The sequence below is a fragment of the Rana temporaria genome, chromosome 5 (genome assembly GCF_905171775.1).
Source record: "Rana temporaria chromosome 5, aRanTem1.1, whole genome shotgun sequence".
NCBI classification, from domain to species: Eukaryota; Metazoa; Chordata; class Amphibia; order Anura; family Ranidae; genus Rana; species Rana temporaria.
Genome location: NC_053493.1, coordinates 172,134,794 through 172,154,298, shown reverse-complemented (window position 1 = coordinate 172,154,298; position 19,505 = coordinate 172,134,794). Strand labels below are relative to the sequence as shown.

At 43.1% G+C, this 19,505-nt stretch overlaps 1 protein-coding gene across 1 annotated transcript in view; it reads left to right on the top strand.

Moving 5' to 3' along the window:
• Positions 1-19,505, top strand: part of CTNND2 (catenin delta 2) — a 672,820-nt gene that overhangs the window by 351,275 nt on the left and 302,040 nt on the right. The window contains 2 exon segments of the mRNA XM_040353393.1: positions 309-441; positions 13,437-13,650. Coding sequence (XP_040209327.1) covers positions 309-441; positions 13,437-13,650 — 347 coding nt within the window.

Here is a 19,505-nt window from a genome sequence, read left to right as displayed (position 1 = left end):
GAAGATTCCCTGCTAGCTGTCACAAGGTGAGAACGGGAGGGGCGGGGCCTGGTGCCTTCATAAATAACATGTTACATGTTACACCCTGGATATTGGTGTAATATGTAACATGCTGTGAAAGGTGAACTTATCCTTTAACTCTTCTGTGTTCTGTGATGTACTCTAAGAAAATGATTTTACAGGTAAACCAAAATCCTAATATCCTGTTATACAACATACACTGGTTGATCAGTATTCATGACAATGTTTTGCAAACAATTAAACATAATTGGGTATAGTAAAATAATAGTGTTTATATTTTTTTTTAGGGAGTTTGGCTGGCGAGATCCAGAACTTCCTGAAGTAATACAAATGTTGCAGCATCAGTTCCCTTCTGTTCAGTCAAATGCAGCTGCCTATCTGCAGCACCTGTGCTTTGGAGATAATAAAATTAAAGGAGAGGTGGGTAATGTAATTTACTATTACAGTTGCTTGATATATTGTATTATATTTATTTTCCTGTTATGGTAAGATACCTAAAATATATGAGCAAGCCTAAATGTACACACATTGATAGGGGTAGAGTAGCAAAACCATAGGGTACACAAAAATGTAATGTATAGTCTTTAACCACTTCCCGACCTCCTCATGTACATTTACGTCGGCAGAATGGCACGGACAGGCACATCAACGTACCTGTACGTGCCTGCCTAGACGTGGGTGGGGGGTCCGATCGGGACCCCCCCCCCGGTACATGCGGAGGTCGGGTCCGCTCGGGGAGCGATCCGGGACGACCGCGCGGCTATTTGTTTATAGCCGCTCCGTCGCGATCGCTCCCCGGAGCTGAAGAACGGGGAGAGCCCGTGCTTCACTGTGGCGGCGCATCGATCGAGTGATCCCTTTTATAGGGAAGACTCGATCGATGGTGTCAGTCCTACAGCCACACCCCCCTACACTAGTAAACACATACACAGTGATCCCTAAACGTTACAGCGCCCCCTGTGTTTAACTCCCAAACTGCAACTGTCATTTTCACAATAAAGAATGCAATTTAAATGCATTTTTTGCTGTGAAAATGACAATGGTCCCAAAAATGTGTCAAAATTGTCCGAAGTGTCCGCCATAATGTCGCAGTCACGAAAAAAATCGCTGATCGCCACCATTACTAGTAAAAAAAATAAAAAAAAAATAAAAATGCAAAAAAACTATCCCCTATTTTGTAAACGCTATACATTTTGCGCAAACCAACCGATAAACGATTATTGCGATTTTTTTTTACCAAAAATAGGTAGAAGAATACGTACCGGCCTAAACTGAGGAAAAAAATGTTTTATATATGTTTTTGGGGGATATTTATTACAGCAAAAAGTAAAAAATATTGCATTTTTTTTAAATTGTCGCTCTATTTTTGTTTATAGCGCAAAAAATAAAAACCGCAGAGGTGATCAAATACCACCAAAAGAAAGCTCTATTTGTGGGGAAAAAAGGACGCCAATTTTGTTTGGGAGCCACGTCGCACGACCGCGCAATTGTCTGTTAAAGCGACGCAGTCCCGAACTGTAAAAACCCCTTGGGTCTTTAGCCAGCATATTGGTCCGGGGCTTAAGTGGTTAAATAGCTTAAGTTGGGATTCGTCCATTCTCACCTGTAGAGTAACAATAATATGAGATCAAGAATTTTTTACCTTTTGGTGAAAAGGTGTAAAGTATTGATATGTGTGAGTAGATGTACCGGCGCAAAAGGGTTAAATTAAATTAAATATATATTTCGTGCTAAAAAAAACTACTATTTTGGTCTGCTGCAGTTTCAGTGTACTCCACCAGATGGTGCAGTTGTGCTATATTAAGAAATGTTGTTCGTACAAATTGTACTCCCGCGCTGACCTTGTGATATACAAAATTACAAAAATAATATATATATTGTAAATTGTGATAATTTCCTCACCACCTCTAATGGACGTGTTATCGAAAAAGGTACCATGTACTTTTAAAAAAAAAATAAAAAAAATATATATATATATATATATATATATTTATATATATATATATGAAGAATATATATATATGTGAGGATGGATAAACTCCTAACCCTTACAAAATCTAGTGCGCCTACGCGCTAATTGATAGAAAATATAAACAATATAAAAATAGATATAAATATAAATATATAAATGTGATAAATATGCAAAATACAAAATAGTCCAGTGCAATCATGCAATAATAAGAAACTCTCAAAGCGTGTATTGATAACCTGCCCCCACCCTACCCCCTCAATAATTAGTTGTGAGAAACAAATCCCTTCTATTTTTGGCCTGCCAAATTCAGATTTTTTTTTTATTTTTTCAATGCAACTTTTACTGGTTTATAAGAAAATACACTTAAAGGTTATAGGTGAACAGTTTACACCCAAACTGCTATAGCTAAATGTAAAACATTTTAAAACATTTATTGGTTAACAATGCTCAGGACATGTATAGACAAAATCCTTAAACAAGAAGCTTTGCATGGAAATTACCATAGAAAATATATACTGCATGTTTCTACAGGCAATGTGTGTGCAGTAGAACATGGTTGAGCAGCCTGCAGTTCTAGGCAGGTGTGAAAATAGACTAATATCACTTCTGTTTCTGACAGCATTCTTAACATCCCTGGCGGTATGATTCTTTCAGAAAAAACATGCTGAAAGCGGTACCATTATTTGCAAGGAAATTTGGCGTTTTATATTGTAGGTCTGTCATTTTTAGAAATAACTCACTTAAATCTGACCAAACAAGCTTCTAATAGGCATCCCGGGTATGACATTTTTTTAAAAACAAAATTATAAATTATAATATAATAAATAATTATAAATAATTATAACAAATAATAATATAATTATAATAAAAATTATTCAATAATGTAATCAAATCAAAATCACTGAAATTTGCTCAGTTGCAGAATTGTTGCTGTCATTATTTTTTTTTTTATGACGAATTTCCCCACAAATCACTATCGCACAATTCTGCAAGTGATTATAATTTATTATCGCTGTTTTTTAGCTGATCTAAAACTATTTTTGACATAAAGGGACACTTTTGGTTGCTATGGACAATCTACAGTTTGCAGGGAGAAAGAAACGTTTTTATTATATAAAATGACATGCATGACACAGGACAGACCACTAGGGACAAGGGGGGTGTGTTTTTTTTACATACAGTACTGTAATCTATAAGATTACAGTATACTGTATGTATAGCGTTTGTTTACTTTTTTGAATTTGGCGCCGTTCTCCGTCCCCGTGCGTCGTAACGTCGCAGGGAACGGAGATCGGCGTCACACGGAGGCACTGTGTGAAACGAGCGAGGTCCTGCTCGCTCACACAGCGCGGTGGCATCGCTGGATCCAGGGACAAGGTAAGTAAAACTCCCTGTACATCCAGCGAGGCGAGCCCGAGTCTGACTCGGGGTTACCGATCCTAGCCCAAAAATCTCACCCCGAGTCAGACTCGGGAACACCGCCCAGGAGGTTAATTTACAGCATTTTTGCACACCTTTCTAAAACTTTTGCAGAGTACTCTATTCTAGACATGTGCAGAACGAAAAAAATAAATGTTTTGTTTTGTTTCGGATATAATTATAGTAGTTTAGTATAGTATAGTAGTTATGTTACAATTTTTTTTTTAATTAGTTTAGTTTTGGAATTAGTTTATTTTCGAAAAATGATTGACCAATTCGAGTTCTGTGTGAAGAATATCTGGTTGTTAAGCAGCGACCCGGGAAGCTGGACGCCACATCCTTAACAACTGATGACTCATCGGGCTTTCAATTCATACAAGGCTATTCGAGTCTAATATGGACTCTAAGGGGAACACCACGCCAAAAAAAAATGGTGTGCGGCCCCCCAAAAGCCACACTGGACCCTTATCCGTGCATGCAGCCTGACAGGCCAGGAAAGGGAGGGTGAGAGAGTGTCCCCCCCTCCTGAGCAAAGCCAGGCCACATGCCCTCAACATAGGGGGGTGCTTTGGGTCATGTTGATAGGGACAAGGGTCTCTTCCACACAGCCCTTTACAAATACTCCAGCCTTGTCGAACTCTCCACCTAGACTGCCTGCTCCTCCATCTGACATTTCTTAAAAAGCTAAGGGGTGGAGTTATCCGATGATGTCAGTTGGTGGCCCCACCCTTGTGACATCACTGACCGAGGAATGCTGGATCGATGACTGTCTATATTCACTCTTTACCCATTTCACCCCCTATTCACATAGGGGGGGGGGAACTCGGATCTTGGGGCCTTCTTATTAAAGCACCACCCATGTTAAGGACATGTGGCCTGGTATGGTTCACAGAAGGGAGGGGGAGGGCCCTCGCCCCCCCTGTCCTGGCCTGCATGCTCGGATAAGGGTCTGGTATGGATTTTGGTGGAATCCAAATCAGACCCAAAGAGCCTGATATGGATTGTGGGGGACCCCATGCATTTTTTTTGGGAATTTTCCATTGCCGGCATTGTTTTGTTTACATTTCAGCTGTCAGTGGGGAAGCCCACTGACAGCTAATGAGTCATCTGTTGTTAATGAGGTGGCGGCACGCTGCTTAACAATCAGCTATTCTTCACACAGAATTTGAATCGGTTGACTATTTGGAATTCGTTAGAAAACGAATAAACAAAATGAATCTGAAAGATTTTCAATGAAATTCGTTACTCTCTCATCCATGTCTTTTATGGACCTTGCTTTGTGCACTGGTCCAAATCATTTGGTGGAGTGAGGATTATGGTGTGGGGTTGTTTTTTAGGGGTTGGGTTTGGCCCCTTAGTTCAGTGTTTCCATTTCATGTCAGTGTTTCCATATCGTATTTATACAGTACTGTTCAAACATTCACTGCGTTATGCCGCGTACACACAACTGTTTTTCATGACATGAAAAATGCATTTTTTTTAAAAAAGGTCATTAAAAACGATCGTGTATAGGCTCCAGAGCATTTTTCTCGACGTGAAAGATGGCAATTAAAAACTTAGAACATGCTCTAATTTTTCGTTGTGAAAAAGGGTCGTGTGTAGGCTTTAACGACGTGAAAAAAACGTGCATGCTCAGAAGCAAGTTATGAGAAGGGAGCACTCGTTCTGGTAAAAATAGCGTTTGTAATGGAGATAGCACATTTGTCATGCTGTAACAGACTGAAAAGCACAAAGACTGAAAAGTGCGAATCGTCTCTCACCAAACTTTTACTAACACAAAATCAGCAAAAGCAGCCCAAAGGGTGGCGCCATCTGAATGGAATTTTCCCTTTATAGTGCCGTCGTACGTGTTGTACGTCACCACGCTTTGCTCGAGCATTTTTTTTTCACAATCGTGTGTATGCAAGGCAGGCTTGACAAGAATCATGTCGAAAAAAATGTCCTGTGTACGCGGCTTAAGTTTCAATGGGAGTTTTGTTATTTCTCAGTGCCCTGCCAGTAATTTTTCCGTGATTTGTCAGTAAAAAATGCTATGGGAGGTTGGCAACCCTGCTGCCGGCTCCGGAAATGTGCATGCACAGAACAGAAGCTGCAAAATGTATGGGTGTGCTTCTCTTGTCCAAGGACATATACAGACAGGAGAAAAGCACCTTTTATAAACAAAATGAAAATAAAAATCATCCATCATTTAAGTGTGAACCACAATAAAGTGCAATGTGACATCAAGAATAATTAATATACAGTGGGTGTGATTTACTATAAACAATGCGCTGTGCCGGTTCATGCCTCAATTGGTGTGCCGGATAAATCATTAATTAAGCGTGTGAACTGGCGCAGAAGCAGGCGCAATGCAATAATAAATATGTAAACGGTAGAAGCCGCGGAACACCTTTTAGAAGTCTATGGGAGAAATCAAAAGTGTTAATTTTAAAGTTTAATGTGCAAGTTTTTGTCATAAAAAGTGTTTGGGGACCTGAGGTCGTTTTTCGGCATGAAAAAAAATGACTTTTTGATCATGAAAAAAAAACGAAGTTTTTCCAACTTCATCATTAAAAACGATGTTGCCCACACACCATCGTTTTAAAAAAATGATGAGCAAAGCGCGGTGACGTACAACACGTACGACGGCACTCTAAAGGGGAAGTTCCATTCAAGCTCCCGTCTCATAACTTGCTTCTGAGCATGCGCCGGTTTAAAACGTTGTTTACAACGTCGTTTTAGCCCACACACGATCATTTTTTACAACCCGAAAAATTAAATTTTTTAAAACTACGTTAAAAAATGCAGCATGCTCAAATTTTTTTTTTCGTTTTTCAGAAGATGAAAAATGATGTGAAGCCCACACACGATCATTTTAAATGACGTTTTTAAAAACGTCGGTTTTTTTTCATGCCGTGTACGCAGCATCAGTCCTGCCCCAGGGGACATGTATCAATGCAAAAGTTTTAAAAACGGCCATTTTTTCGGGAGCAGTGAATTTAATAATGCTTAAAGTGAGACAATAAAAGTGATATATTCCTTTTAATTTTGTACCTGGGGGGGGTGTATAGTGTGCCTGTAAATTAGCGCTTGTTTCCTGTGCTTAGAATTGTCCCTGCACAAAATGAAGGAAAAAAGTCATTTAAAGTCACTCGCGGCTACAATAAATTATCGGCTCCCGGCAATACAGAACAGTCATTGCTAAAAAAAAAAAAAAAGTGTGAGTCCCCCCAAATTCAATTAACAGGCCCTTAAGGTCTGGTATGGATATTAAGGGGAACCCCGCGTAAAATAATAAAAAAAATGACGTGGGGTTCCCCCCAAATATCCATACCAGGCCCTTCAGGTCTGGTATGGATTTTAAGGGGAACTCCACCCCAAATAAAAAAAATGGCGTGGAGCTCACCCCAAAAATCCACACCAGACCCCTTATACGAGAGAGCGCCCCCCCTCCTGAACCGTACCAGGCCACATGCCCTCATCATGAGGAGGATGCTTTGGGGTCCCCCCAAAGCACCTTGTCCCCATGTTGATGGGGACAAGGGCCTCATCCCCACAACCCTTGCCCGGTGTTTGTGGGGGTCTGCGGGCGGGGGGCTTATCGGAATCTGGAATAACCCTTCTTCTTTTCTGCATTTGGGTTTCTTCCTCCATCTTGTTCTTCCTCTGCTTCTTCCTTCGGTCTTCTCGTCCGCATCTTGCACCGGCTTCTTCTTTTTTGCGTTTGGGTTTCTTACTCCATCTTGTTCTTCCTCTGCTCTTCCTTCGGTCTTCTCGTCCACATCTTGCTATGGCTTCTTCTTCCCTGCTTGGTTCTCCGGACGACCCACTTCCATGTGAAGTTCCCACCATGTTGCGCTTCTGTTCTTATGACAGTTCTTTTATAACTGAGGACACGGCGTCACCCGGTGACCCCGCCCCCTCCGACGCCATAGGGAAGTCCCCGTGAAGTCCATGTGCGTCAGAGGGGGGCGGGGTCACCGGGTGACGCTGCGTCCTCAGTTATAAAAGAACTGTCATAAGAACAGAAGCGTCACATGGTGGGAAAATCACATGGAAGCGGGTCGTCCGGAGAACCAATCGGGGAAGAAAAAGCCGGTGCAAGATGTGGACGAGAAGACCAAAGGAAGAAGCAGAGGAAGAACAAGATGGAGGAAGAAACCCTAATACAGAAAAGGAGAAGCCAGTGCAAGATGCGGACGAGAAGACCGAAGGAAGAAGCAGAGGAAGAACAAGATAGAGGAAGAAACCCAAATGCAGAAAAGAAGAAGATGGGAGAAGAAGTGCGGAAAGAAGACATTAATAAAGGAATTGTCAAAAACCGGCTATTGTCTTTTTTTTTACATGTTTTAGACTTTTTTTGTGAAATTGTAGAGGTACAATGTACCCCATTACCATTTCACACAGGGGGGGTCGGGATCTGGGGGTCCCCTTTGTTAAAGAGGTTTTTCAGATTCCGATAAGCCCCCCGCCCGCAGACCCCCACAACCACCACCGGGCAAGGGTTGTGGGGATGAGGCCCTTGTCCCCATCAACATGGGGACGTGGTGCTTTGAGGGGTCACAGACCCCCAAAGCATCCTCCCCATGTTAAGGGCATGTGGCCTGGTAGGGGGAATGGGGCATGATGGGAATGTGATATAATAAGGGGTGGGGTCGCCGGGTGGCATCACCCAGTGACCACGCCCCATTCCTATATAAGTCGTTGCGCAACATTCACACGGCATTACAGCGGGAGAGCTTGTGGTGTCAACATCGCTAGAAGAGAAGAGGGAACAAGACGGCGGAGAAGACCGGGCTCCCACGGTGGAGCCCAGGAGGAGGGAGAACAGACAAGACGGCGAAGAAGTCCGACCCCCCCCCCAGCAGAAGATGGCAAATAAGTCCACCCCCCCTGCTTGTAAAAGAGCTTAAAGAAGAAAGTGGGGGCCCCCGGCAGAACAGAACAAGACAGCAGTGAAGACCGCCCCCCCCCCGGCAGAAGACGGCAAAGAAGTCCGGGGCCCCCCCCCGCTTGTACAAGAGCTTAAAGAAAAAAGTGGGGGCCCCCAGCAGAACAGGAGAAGACGGCGGTGAATGGGGTGACACCTCCCCATTTAAACCAATGGCCACCGCATAGCCCTCACCCATCTTGCCTCCATTCACAGGCTCCAACCCCCACCCCATGCAGCCCTGAACAATCTGAGGTCCCACCCATTCTTATCTCTGCACTGACCCCTCCATCCTTCAGTTCCTATCACCCCCCCAGACTCTTCCATCGAATAATATGAAGGGAAAAATATGTGCGCTACCCAAAAACAAAAATAAATGTATCAAAGAATGAACCCTGAACGGGAGTGAAGCAGCTACACAAAAATATGACAAAATTCAGACAAATGTGAATGGTAATGTAGCGCTACGTGTGAGCACAATGGCAATGACTATATGCACCTAGTGAGGTGTGACCATATAATGTGACACAAAAGATGTAATGGCAAAAATTGCACAACAATAAAATGTGAAATACGAATCAATAAAGTGAACAATATAAACATAAATGTATTATAGTGTCCATAACAAAATATGAAACGATGAAGATGTCACGAAATGGTAAGGAACTTCCCGACAGAAATCTTCACATATGAGGTGGAATACATATGCGCTTACCGCAACCGTTGGACCCAAATGTCGTACGACAGTGGATCGATTGAGCTTGGTATGTCCCACAAAGATGTCACCGGAAGTCCAGAAAAAAAATGGAGTCTGCCTCTTAGGCAGTCAGATGTTGTCATCCCAGGAAGAGGCAGGAAGACCAGATGTTCATCGGCCACGACTACTCCAATACTGAACATCCTAGTAAACCGTGGGTATGGCAATCATAAAGATCCTCCAAGCATCCAAACACGATCTGGTTCAGGTAAGTGAAAACCCTGGCATAGGTACTAGAAACCAGCTGGAGAGGGCTCAAAAAAACTTATCTTCCACAAATACATGTAAAGAAAAAAATGGGGGCTCCAATGGTGTAGGTCATAAAAAAGTTTTAATGATAAAAACCAATATACATAATAAAATATAAAAAAGGTGATCACAATTCATGAGTATTAATTCATAGCCCCTGTAGACGTCCTTTTGGATCAAAACGCGTCAGGCTATGCATTCTGCTCCCCATATTGCTTTTAATACTCATGAATTGTGATCACCTTTTTTATATTTTATTATGTATATTGGTTTTTATCATTAAAACCTCTTTATGACCTACACCATTGGAGCCCCCATTTTTTTCTTCTCTTTAAATGTATTTGTGGAAGATAAGTTTTTTTGAGACCTTCCAGTTGGTTTCTAGTACCCATGCCAGGGTTCTCACTTACCTGAACCAGATCGTGTTTGGATGCTTGGAGGATCTTTATGATTGCCATACCTACAGTTTACTAGGATGTTCAGTATTGGAGTAGTCGGTGGCCGATGAACATCTGGTCTTCCTGCCCCTTCCTGGGATGACGACATCTGACTGCCTATGAGGCAGACTCCATTTTCTTCTGGACTTCCGGTGACATCTTTGTGGGACATCCCAAGCTCGATCAATCCACTGTCGTGCAACATTTGGGTCCAACGGTTGCGGTAAGTAGTGATGAGCCGAACACCCCTGCGTTCGGTTTGCACCAGAACCTTCGAACGGACCGAACGTTCATGCGGACATTTAGAACCCCATTGACGTCAATGGGACTCGAACGTTCGAATTAAAAAGTGCTAATTTTAAAGCCCCATATGCAAGTTATTGGCGGAAAACGTCTTTGAGAACCCCGGTCTTGCCCCAGGGAACATGTATCAATGGAAAAACGTTTTAAAAACTGTATTTTTTTCTGGAGCAGTGATTTTAATGATGCAGCATCATTAAAAACACTGCTCCAGCAAAAACGACCATTTTTTAAAAGAACATTCCATTGATACATGTTCCCTGGGGCAAGACCCGGGTTCTTTAAAGGATTTTTTTATTTTTATTTATTTAAGCATCATGATGCTTAAATAAAAAAAAAAATGAAAAATTCCTTTAAATATTGTACCTGCTGGGTGTCTATAGTATGCCTGTGTAGCTTTATGGTGCACACTACAGAGGACACAGGCAATACACCACGTGATAATACTGCAGCTAGCACAATCAACTACCTTCCAGTAAATTAGGAAGAACTGATCTAGCTAAGCTATACAGTGTATAAATATATGTACAGCACCTGGGATGTATATATATCCTCTACACACTGTCACATTAACTAACCTGCCTGCCTGCTCTATCTACCTAAAAAAAATTACACTCCCCCTCTCTGACTGATCTCTAACCAGCGCCGGAACACACTACACAAGGCCGACCTGCAGGCGGCCTTTTATAGTGTGGGGCGTGTACTAAACCCCCTGAACCATAATTGGCCAAAGCCACCCTGGCTTTGGCCAATTACGGCTCTCTGTACTGACAGCGCTGTGATTGGCCAAGCATGCGGGTCATAGTGCATGCTTGGCCAATCATCAGCGTGCAATGCCGCAGTGAATTATAGGCCGTGGCGCGTCACTCGAATTTGGCACGAACTACCCGTTTTGTTCGTATTTAGACGAACGATCGAACATACGTTCGACTCGAACACGAAGCTCATCCCTAGCGGTAAGCGCATATGTATTCCACCTCAAATTTGAAGATTTCTGTTGGGAGGTTCCTTACCATCTCGTGACATCTTCATCGTTTCATATTTTGTTATGGACACTATTTTCCATTTGTGTTTATATTGTTAATTTTATTTATTCGTATTTCACATTTTATTGTTGTGCAATTTTTGCCATTTCATCTTTTGTGTCACATTATATGGTCACACCTCACTAGGTGCATATAGTCATTGCCATTGGGCTCACACGTAGCGCTACATTACCATCCACATCGAATAATATTCCTGGATTCTTGGACTCTTCCAGCCTTCCATTCCTATCCTCCGATTCTTCCATCATGGATTCCTATTTCCCTATCACCGGACTCTTCCATTCTCTCTTGATGGATTTTTTTAAATTTTTCAATTCTTATCCCTTGCCGGTAGAGCAGGTAGAGGTGTGTAGGAGGCAGCAGCGCCCAGGGCTGTGCTGCCTGTCACTGTGCGTGCCATGTGCGCCCTGTCAGTTGTGCAGAGCAAGGTAAATGTGTGAGCAGGGCCGGTAGCAGCATAAGCATTTCTTGAGGGACCCCTTGATTTGCCACTCCCCCTCTCCTGCCGTCCTAAGGTGGCCCGCCTTATGATGGCAGCGGCCTTGGTTCCCAGTGTGTCAGACTCTAAGACAGGTGGAGCAGCTTCTCTAACATGGAGGTAAGCTGTGCCCAATAGAGTGGGAAAAACTTTAGAGGCACTAGATACTTCTTTAACCACTTAAGGACTCCTTTGCGCCGTTATACGTCGGCAGAAGGGCCCGGCTGTGCTCAAGCTAACTGGTCCTGTTCTCCGTGACCATGCCCGCGGGACCCGCGGACCCAATCGTGGCCAGTTTCCCGTGATCGGGTCACAGAGCTGAAGAACGGGGAGAGGTAAGTGTAAACAAACCTTTCCCTGTTCTTCCTAGTGTGGCTGTCACTGATCGTCTGTTCCCTGTGTTAGGCCCCATACACACGATAGAATCCATCCGCTGAAAAATCCCAGCGAATGGGTTTCAGCGGATAGATCCTATGGTGTGTACACTCCAGCGGATCTTTTTCCGCGGATATTTATCCCCTGGGATGGATTCCAGCAGATAAATATTTGCTGACATGCTAAACAAATCTATCCGCTGGAATCCATCCCAACGGATGGATCCGCTGGTCTGTATAGATTCACCGGATCCATCCGTCCGAAGGGATCCCCCGCATGCGTCGTAATGATTCGACGCATGCGTGGAATTCCTTATATGACAGCGTCGCGCACGTCGCCGCGTCATAATCGCGGCGACGGCGCGACACGTCATCGCCAGAGGATTTCGGCGCGGATTTCAATGCAATGGTGAGTACACTCCATCGCATGGAAATCCGCACAAATCCTCGAGAGGATTTATCCGCGGAAACGGTCCGCTGGACCGTATTCGCGGATAAATCCTCTCGTGTGTATGGGGCCTTAGGGAACGAGGATCAGTCATGTCACACGCACAGCCACTCCCCCCCACAGTAAGAACACTCCCTTAGGGCACACTTAACCCCTACAGCGCCCCCTCCTGGTTAACCCCTTCACTGCCAGTGACATTTTCACAGTAATCAGTGCATTTTTATAGCGTGGTGTGAAAATGACAATGGTCCCAAAAATGTGTCAAAAGTGTTTGATGTGTCCTCCATAATGTCGCAGTCATGAAAAAAAATCACTGATTGCCGCCATTACTAGTAAAAAAAAAAATATTAATAAAAATGCCATAAAACTATCCCCTATTTTGTAAACGCTATCACTTTTGCGCAAACCAATCAATAAACGCTTATTGCGATTTTTTTTTTTAACCAAAAATATGTAGAAGAATACGTATCGGCCTAAACTAAGGAAAAAAAAATATTTTTTTATATATTTTTGGGGAGTATTTATTATAGCAAAAAGTAAAAAATATTGATTTTTTTTCCAAATTGTCGCAGAGGTGATCAAATACCACCAAAATACCACCAAATACCACTATTTGTGAAAAAGGTCGTCAATTTTGTTTGGGAGCCACGTCCCACGACCGCGCAATTGTCAGTTAAAGCGACGCAGTGCCGAATCGCAAAAAGGGGCTCGGTCCTTTACCTGCATAATGGTCTGGGTCTTAAGTGGTTAAAATGATTACATGGTACATATTTGCCTTTTATAGTAACTACAAGCACTTCTGGACATAGGTGAAAAGCAATACACATAGCTTTGCGTTATAAATGCTTAATACTAGTTTTGTCTTACATTAAGTTCACTGTTAATGCAAGATTAAATACGTAAGTATATTTTTGCACATTAAATGCATTGTACAGTAAATAATTTATAGGAGAAATGCTGATTTTGCATATCAATTGCATTACAATTTACATGATTAATAATTAAATATAATACTGTATATTTCAGATAAGAAGACAAGGAGGGATTCAGTTGTTAGTAGATCTTCTAGATCATCGTATGACAGATGTTCATCGAAGTGCCTGTGGGGCACTTAGGAACTTAGTATATGGTAAAGCAAATGATGACAACAAGATTGCACTGAAAAACTGTGGTGGTATTCCAGCATTGGTACGGCTACTTCGAAAAACCACAGATTTGGAAATCAGAGAACTTGTTACAGGTTTGTGGTATATTTATTTTAGTTTTGTTAAATTTTTTTCAAATTAAAGCAGTAGTAAACCACAAAAATAAAATAAAAAATCTTCTCCCTGCAAACTAATGTCATAATGTGCTAGTACACATTGCATACTACCACATTATAAGCAACTTACCTGAAAACGTAGCCCTCCAGCAGAACACTGTCACCACTAATAGGGCTTCCATCCAGTGTTTCCAACCTTCTGTATTTTTACGGAAAGTTCGTAAAAACGGGCACTTTTTCCCCCCGTTTGTAAATGTCTGTGGTTGCGGGAATGTGCCAGTAAAAATAGCTGGGAGTGGTTCGGCTTGAAACTGCGCATGGAGATTGGAGGCAGGGGGTGATTGGAGGTAGGGTGTGATGGTGGTTGCAGTGGCACTGCAGAGGGGGATGAAGGAAGGGGGAAATGGAGGCAGGGGGTGTTAGTGGCAGGGGGTAATTGGAGGCAGGGGGTGTTGGTGGCACAGCAGAGGGGGATGGTGGCACCGCAGAGGGTGGGGGAAGGAGACAGGGGTTGTTGGTGGCACCACAGAGGGGGATGGAGGCAGGGGACGATGGAGGCAGGGGGTGATTGGGGGCAGGGGACCTGGGGGAGATTGGAAACAGGGGGAGATTGGAGACAGAGGGAGATTTGAGGCAGGGGGAGATTGTAGCACCGCAGAGGGGGGTGAAGGCAGTGGGTGTTGGTGGCATAGGGGGACGGAGGCAGGGGGTGATGTGACTAAATATTTTGCCCTTATATCGAAAATAACAAAAATATGTTTTTTTAATTTAATATCTTCCTTAAATCACATTTGCCTAGCGTACTTGTTTGTAGCCTAAATACTGAAATGTGCACCTAAAAATTTAATTTAGTAACTATTTTCACAATAGTTACTAAATTAAATTTTTAGGTGCAAATTTCAGTATTTAGGCTGCAAACAAGTACGCTAGGAAAATGTGATTTACTGTGATGCCAGTAAAAACGTGGCTGCGCCAGTAAATTTCAGGTGTTGTGCCAGTAAATTTCAATCTGGTAGGTTGCTTCCATCTCTAACTGGACCTCTTTCCAGATTCACGGGCAGCAGCCCTTTTACTGGCGGAGTCTCCTAAACTGTGCATGTTTAGGAGATATTTACTGTACCTACAGGTAAGCCTTATAGTAGGCTTACCTGTAGGTATAAATAAAAAAAAGCCTTTACTACCACTTTACATTAGAGGGCTCCATTCACAGAATTAACTGTTATGATAATAATTAAAAAATACTTGGGGAAAAAATGGTGTGGGGTCCACCCCAACCATTGCACACCAGGCCCTTCGGACCAAAATGTAAAAAAATAAATAAAAAAAAGGGGGCAAGGTCATATGATTATGTCACTGGATGAACCCGCCTCTTAATTATTTAAGAACTGTCAGATGGCGGGAGCAGACCTTTTTTTATTTTTCGGGCGTCTATTTTTTTGGGGTGAGTGAGTAGGGGATCTGTGTATTATTAATACATATAGGATTATTGGGATTTTTTACCAAAAATATATAGCAGAATACCTATTGGCCTAAATTGATGAAGACATTCCATTTTTTTTTATTTCTTTATTGAATATGTTTAAGGCTACTTTCACACTGAGGCTCTTTACAGGTGCTATAGGAGAGTGACAGGAGAGTGTGTGCTTTCACACTGGAGTGGTGCGCTGGCAGGACGCTAAAAAAAGTCCTGCAAGCAGTATCTTTGAGGTGCTTTAGAAACGGTATATACACCGCTCCTAAAGCGCCCCTGCCCATTAAAATCAATGGGCAGCGTTGGCAAAGTGCCCAGCATCTGTGTGAAAGTGCCCTTATAGCAGAAAGTAAAACATTTTTTTTTTTTGTTTTCTGTTTTTGCTTATAGCTCAAAAAATAAAAACTGCAGAGGTGAGGAGGTGATCAAATACCACCAAAAGAAAGCTCTATTTGTGGGAAAAACTTTTATTTGGGTACAGTGTCGCACGACCATGCATTGTCAGTTAAAGTAAAGCTGTGCTGTATCGCAAAAAATGGCCTGGTCATGAAGGGGTAAACCTTCCAGAGGTCTATGGTTAAGCTGGCCACATATGTATTAACCACTTAAGCCCAGACCATTTGGCTGGTCAAAGACCAGAGCACTTTTTGCGATTCGGCACTGCGTCGCTTTAATTGACAATTGCATGGTCGTGCGACGTGGCTCCCAAGCAATATTGATGTCCTTTTTTCCCACAAATAGAGCTTTCTTTTGGTAATTTTTGATCACCTCTGCAGTTTTAATTTTTTGCGCTATAAACAAAAATAGAGCGACAATTTTGAAAAAAAACAATATTTTTTACTTTTTGCTATAATAAATATCCCCAAAAAATACATAAAAAAATGTTTTTTTCCTCCGCTTAGACTGATACGTATTCTTCTACATATTTTTGATTAAAAAAATCGCAATAAGCGTTTATTGATTGGTTTGCGCAAAAGTTATAGCGTCTACAAAATAGGTGATCGTTTTATGGCAGTTTTATTATTATTATTTTTTGACTAGTAATGGGGGCGATCAGCGATTTTTATCGTGACTGCGACATTATGGCGGACACATCGGACACTTTTGATGCCATTTTGGGACCAGTGTCATTGATACAGCGATCAGTGCTATAAATATGCACTGATTACTGTAGAAATGACAGTGAATGGGTTTAATCAGTAGGGGGCGCTGAAGGGGTTAAGTGTGTCCTAGGGAGTGCTTCTAACTGTAGGGGGGATGGGGTGTGTGTGACATGACACTGATCACCGCTCCCGATTACAGGGAGCTGTGATCAGTGTCCTGTTGCTAGAAAGAATGGGAAAATGCTTGTTTACATCAGCATTTCCCCATTCTTCCTCTCTGTGAGACGATCGCGTCCCTTCATTCGTTTTTTTGCTTTTTTCAGAAATTCGAAATATCTGAATTTCCGAATTCTGAATTTCTGAATTTCCAAATGCCAAATTTTGGAATTTTTACATTTCCAAATTCCCGAATTCGGAAATTCTAAAAATTCGGAAATTCAACTTTCCAAATTTCCCATTTTCGAACTTTGACATTTTCAAACTTTGGATTTTCGAATTTTAGATTTTAGAATTTTGCTGTCCTTCTGCCCCCTGTAATAGTACCTCAGTGCAAGGAAAAGGAAAGCAATTTCCATTCCACAGTAGCTTTTTTTAACTAGTCCTGAATGCCCTCTTTCTTTCAGGTTAGCTTGCCCTTTAATTAGACATATCCATGCCTGCTCAACTTCATTTACACCAGCATTTCGGCCCAGCACAGCATTTATTTTATTTTTTAAACACTTAAAACACTTAACGCTTATAGTGGTAGTGATACTTGCGGTTTCCGTCTTTTCACACTCGCGTTTAATTTTGTTCACCTCTCCCCCTGTACTTCTCCCTAGATGTCCCGGGGGCCAGGGGGGAGGGAGTATAGGGGGTCTCCTAGGTGCAGGATGTTCTGTGCTCTCGTTTGCAGAACTTCCGTCCCTCCAAATGCTTGCCTCTGTGCTCCGCTCGTTAGTGGTAGACCAGGCGTGGCGTTCTGGTATGACCGAGAGGGGGGGGGGGTTGGTGCTGTTGGTGATGTCCCGGTGCTTCCCGCGGCCTCTCACGCCGCTCCACACCAGTTACTTCCAGACATCCGTTCATCCAAAGCCCCTCGCAGCCGCTCACCTCCAGCAGCACGATCGGGCTCCTCCCCCAGCGTCGACTGCGTACTACGGAAAGTAAAAAAAACAACTGTATGTATAGGTTTTATCTGCTGTTATGAACCTGTAGTAAGTGCCTTGAGATAGCTGAAGTCTGAAAAAATGTTTATATACTAAACACGGAACTTTTGGCAACCTAGTAGCTGGATTCAGGTAGGCGGGCGCAACCTTGCGGCGGCCTAGCGTATCGTATTTACACTACGCCGCCGTAAGTTAGCAAGGCAAGTACTGTATTCACAAAGTACTTGCCTGCTAAGTTACGGCGGCGTAGCCTAAATGCGGCGGGCGTAAGCGCGCCTAATTCAAATTAGGCTGAGGGGGTGTGTTTTATGTTAATATGGGTTGACCTGACGTGATTGATGTTTTTTAGGAACGGCGCATGCGCCGTCCGTGTACATATCCCAGTGTGCATTGCGGCAAAGTACGCCGCAAGGACCTATTGGTTTCAACGTGGACGTAAATTTCGTCCAGCCCTATTCACGAACGACTTACGCAAACGACGTAAAATTTTCAAATTTCGACGCGGGAACGACGGCCATACTTAACATTACTAGTCCAGCTATTTGATGGAATAACTATACACCTGAAAATGCCTTACGTAAACGGCGTATCTGTACAGCGTCGGCCGGGCGTACGTTCGTGAATCGGCGTATCTAGTGATTTACATATTCTACACCGACCGCAATGGAAGCGCCACCTAGCGGCCAGCCTAAAAATTACACTTTAAGATACGATGGTGTAAGACACTTACGTCGCTCGTATCTTAGCCTAATTTAAGCGTATCTGGTTACCAGAATACGCTTAAATTTGCGTCGGCGCAGATTCTGACTTAGGCCGGCGTATCTACTGATACGCCGGTCTAAATCTTTCTGAATCTGCCTATAGGGCAATAGGAAAAATCTAATTCAGATGTATATATTTAAGCAAATCTGCCATTCTCTTTCTACCTGATTGCAATACCCTATGGGAAAGTGTGACATCACTTGGAGACCCTGGGGTAGATTCAGAGAGCAATTACGCCGGCGTATCTATAGATACGCCGCGTAATTGCTAAGTTGCGTCGGCGTATCTACTTTCTGTATTCAGCAAGCTAGATACGCCGACTGTAGCCTAAGATACGACTGGCATAAGTCTCTTACGCCGTCGTATCTTAGGGTGCATTCTGACGCTGGCCGCTAGGTGGCGCTCCCGTAGTTTTCAGCGTAGAGTATGCAAATTGCCTACTTACGCCGATTCACAAACGTACGCGCACCCGGCGTTTGTTTTTTACATCGTTTGCGTTAAGGCTTTTCCGGCGTAACGTTGTTCCTGCTATTAGGAGGCGCAGCCAATGTTAAGTATGGACGTCGTTCCCGCTTCGAAATTTGAATTTTTTATGCCGTTTGCGTAAGTCGTTCGCGAATAGGGCTGGACGTAAATTAGGAAACCAATACGTCGTTGCGCCGTACTTGGAAGCAATGCACACTGGGATATGTACACGCCCCCACTTCCACATTTGAATTACGCGCGCTTACGCTGGCCCCTTTTACGCTACGCCGCCGCGACTTACGGAACAAGTGCTTTGTGAATACAGCACTTGCTCCTGTAAGTTGCGGCGTAGCGTAAATACGAAACGCTGCGCCGCCGTAACTATGCGCGCCCGTACGTGAATCTACCCCCTTGTTATTTATTTTCAAGAGACTTTGTAACAGTACATATAAATATAACAGAGAGGGAAGCAATTAGATAGGGGGATTACAGCGCTAAGTACCAACTTAAGCCCTAAATAGAGCTCGGTCTGTTCTTTGTATGCTCATGTGCAAGTATACAGGACATAGATCGTCGATCTTCATGCTCTGTGATATAAACATATATTGGAAAAGGTCTGAGGCAACACACAGAAACAGAGTCGCGGATGATAACAGTGGTGGAGGACGTGACTGGACAGAATGTGAAATAAATCTGAGGATAAACCACTGCCATCTGGGCCCCCTGGGAGGGAACTTGCCCCTGTTTTTTGTGAGCTGTGTTTTTCTTTTTTCTTGTTTTCTTTTTTCGGGGGCCTTTATTACATCCTTTGGAACTTGGAACTTGGAGTGCAAACGGAAACTTCGAAATTGAGTCCGAACCTGTGGCCTTTTCCATCTGGCCTTT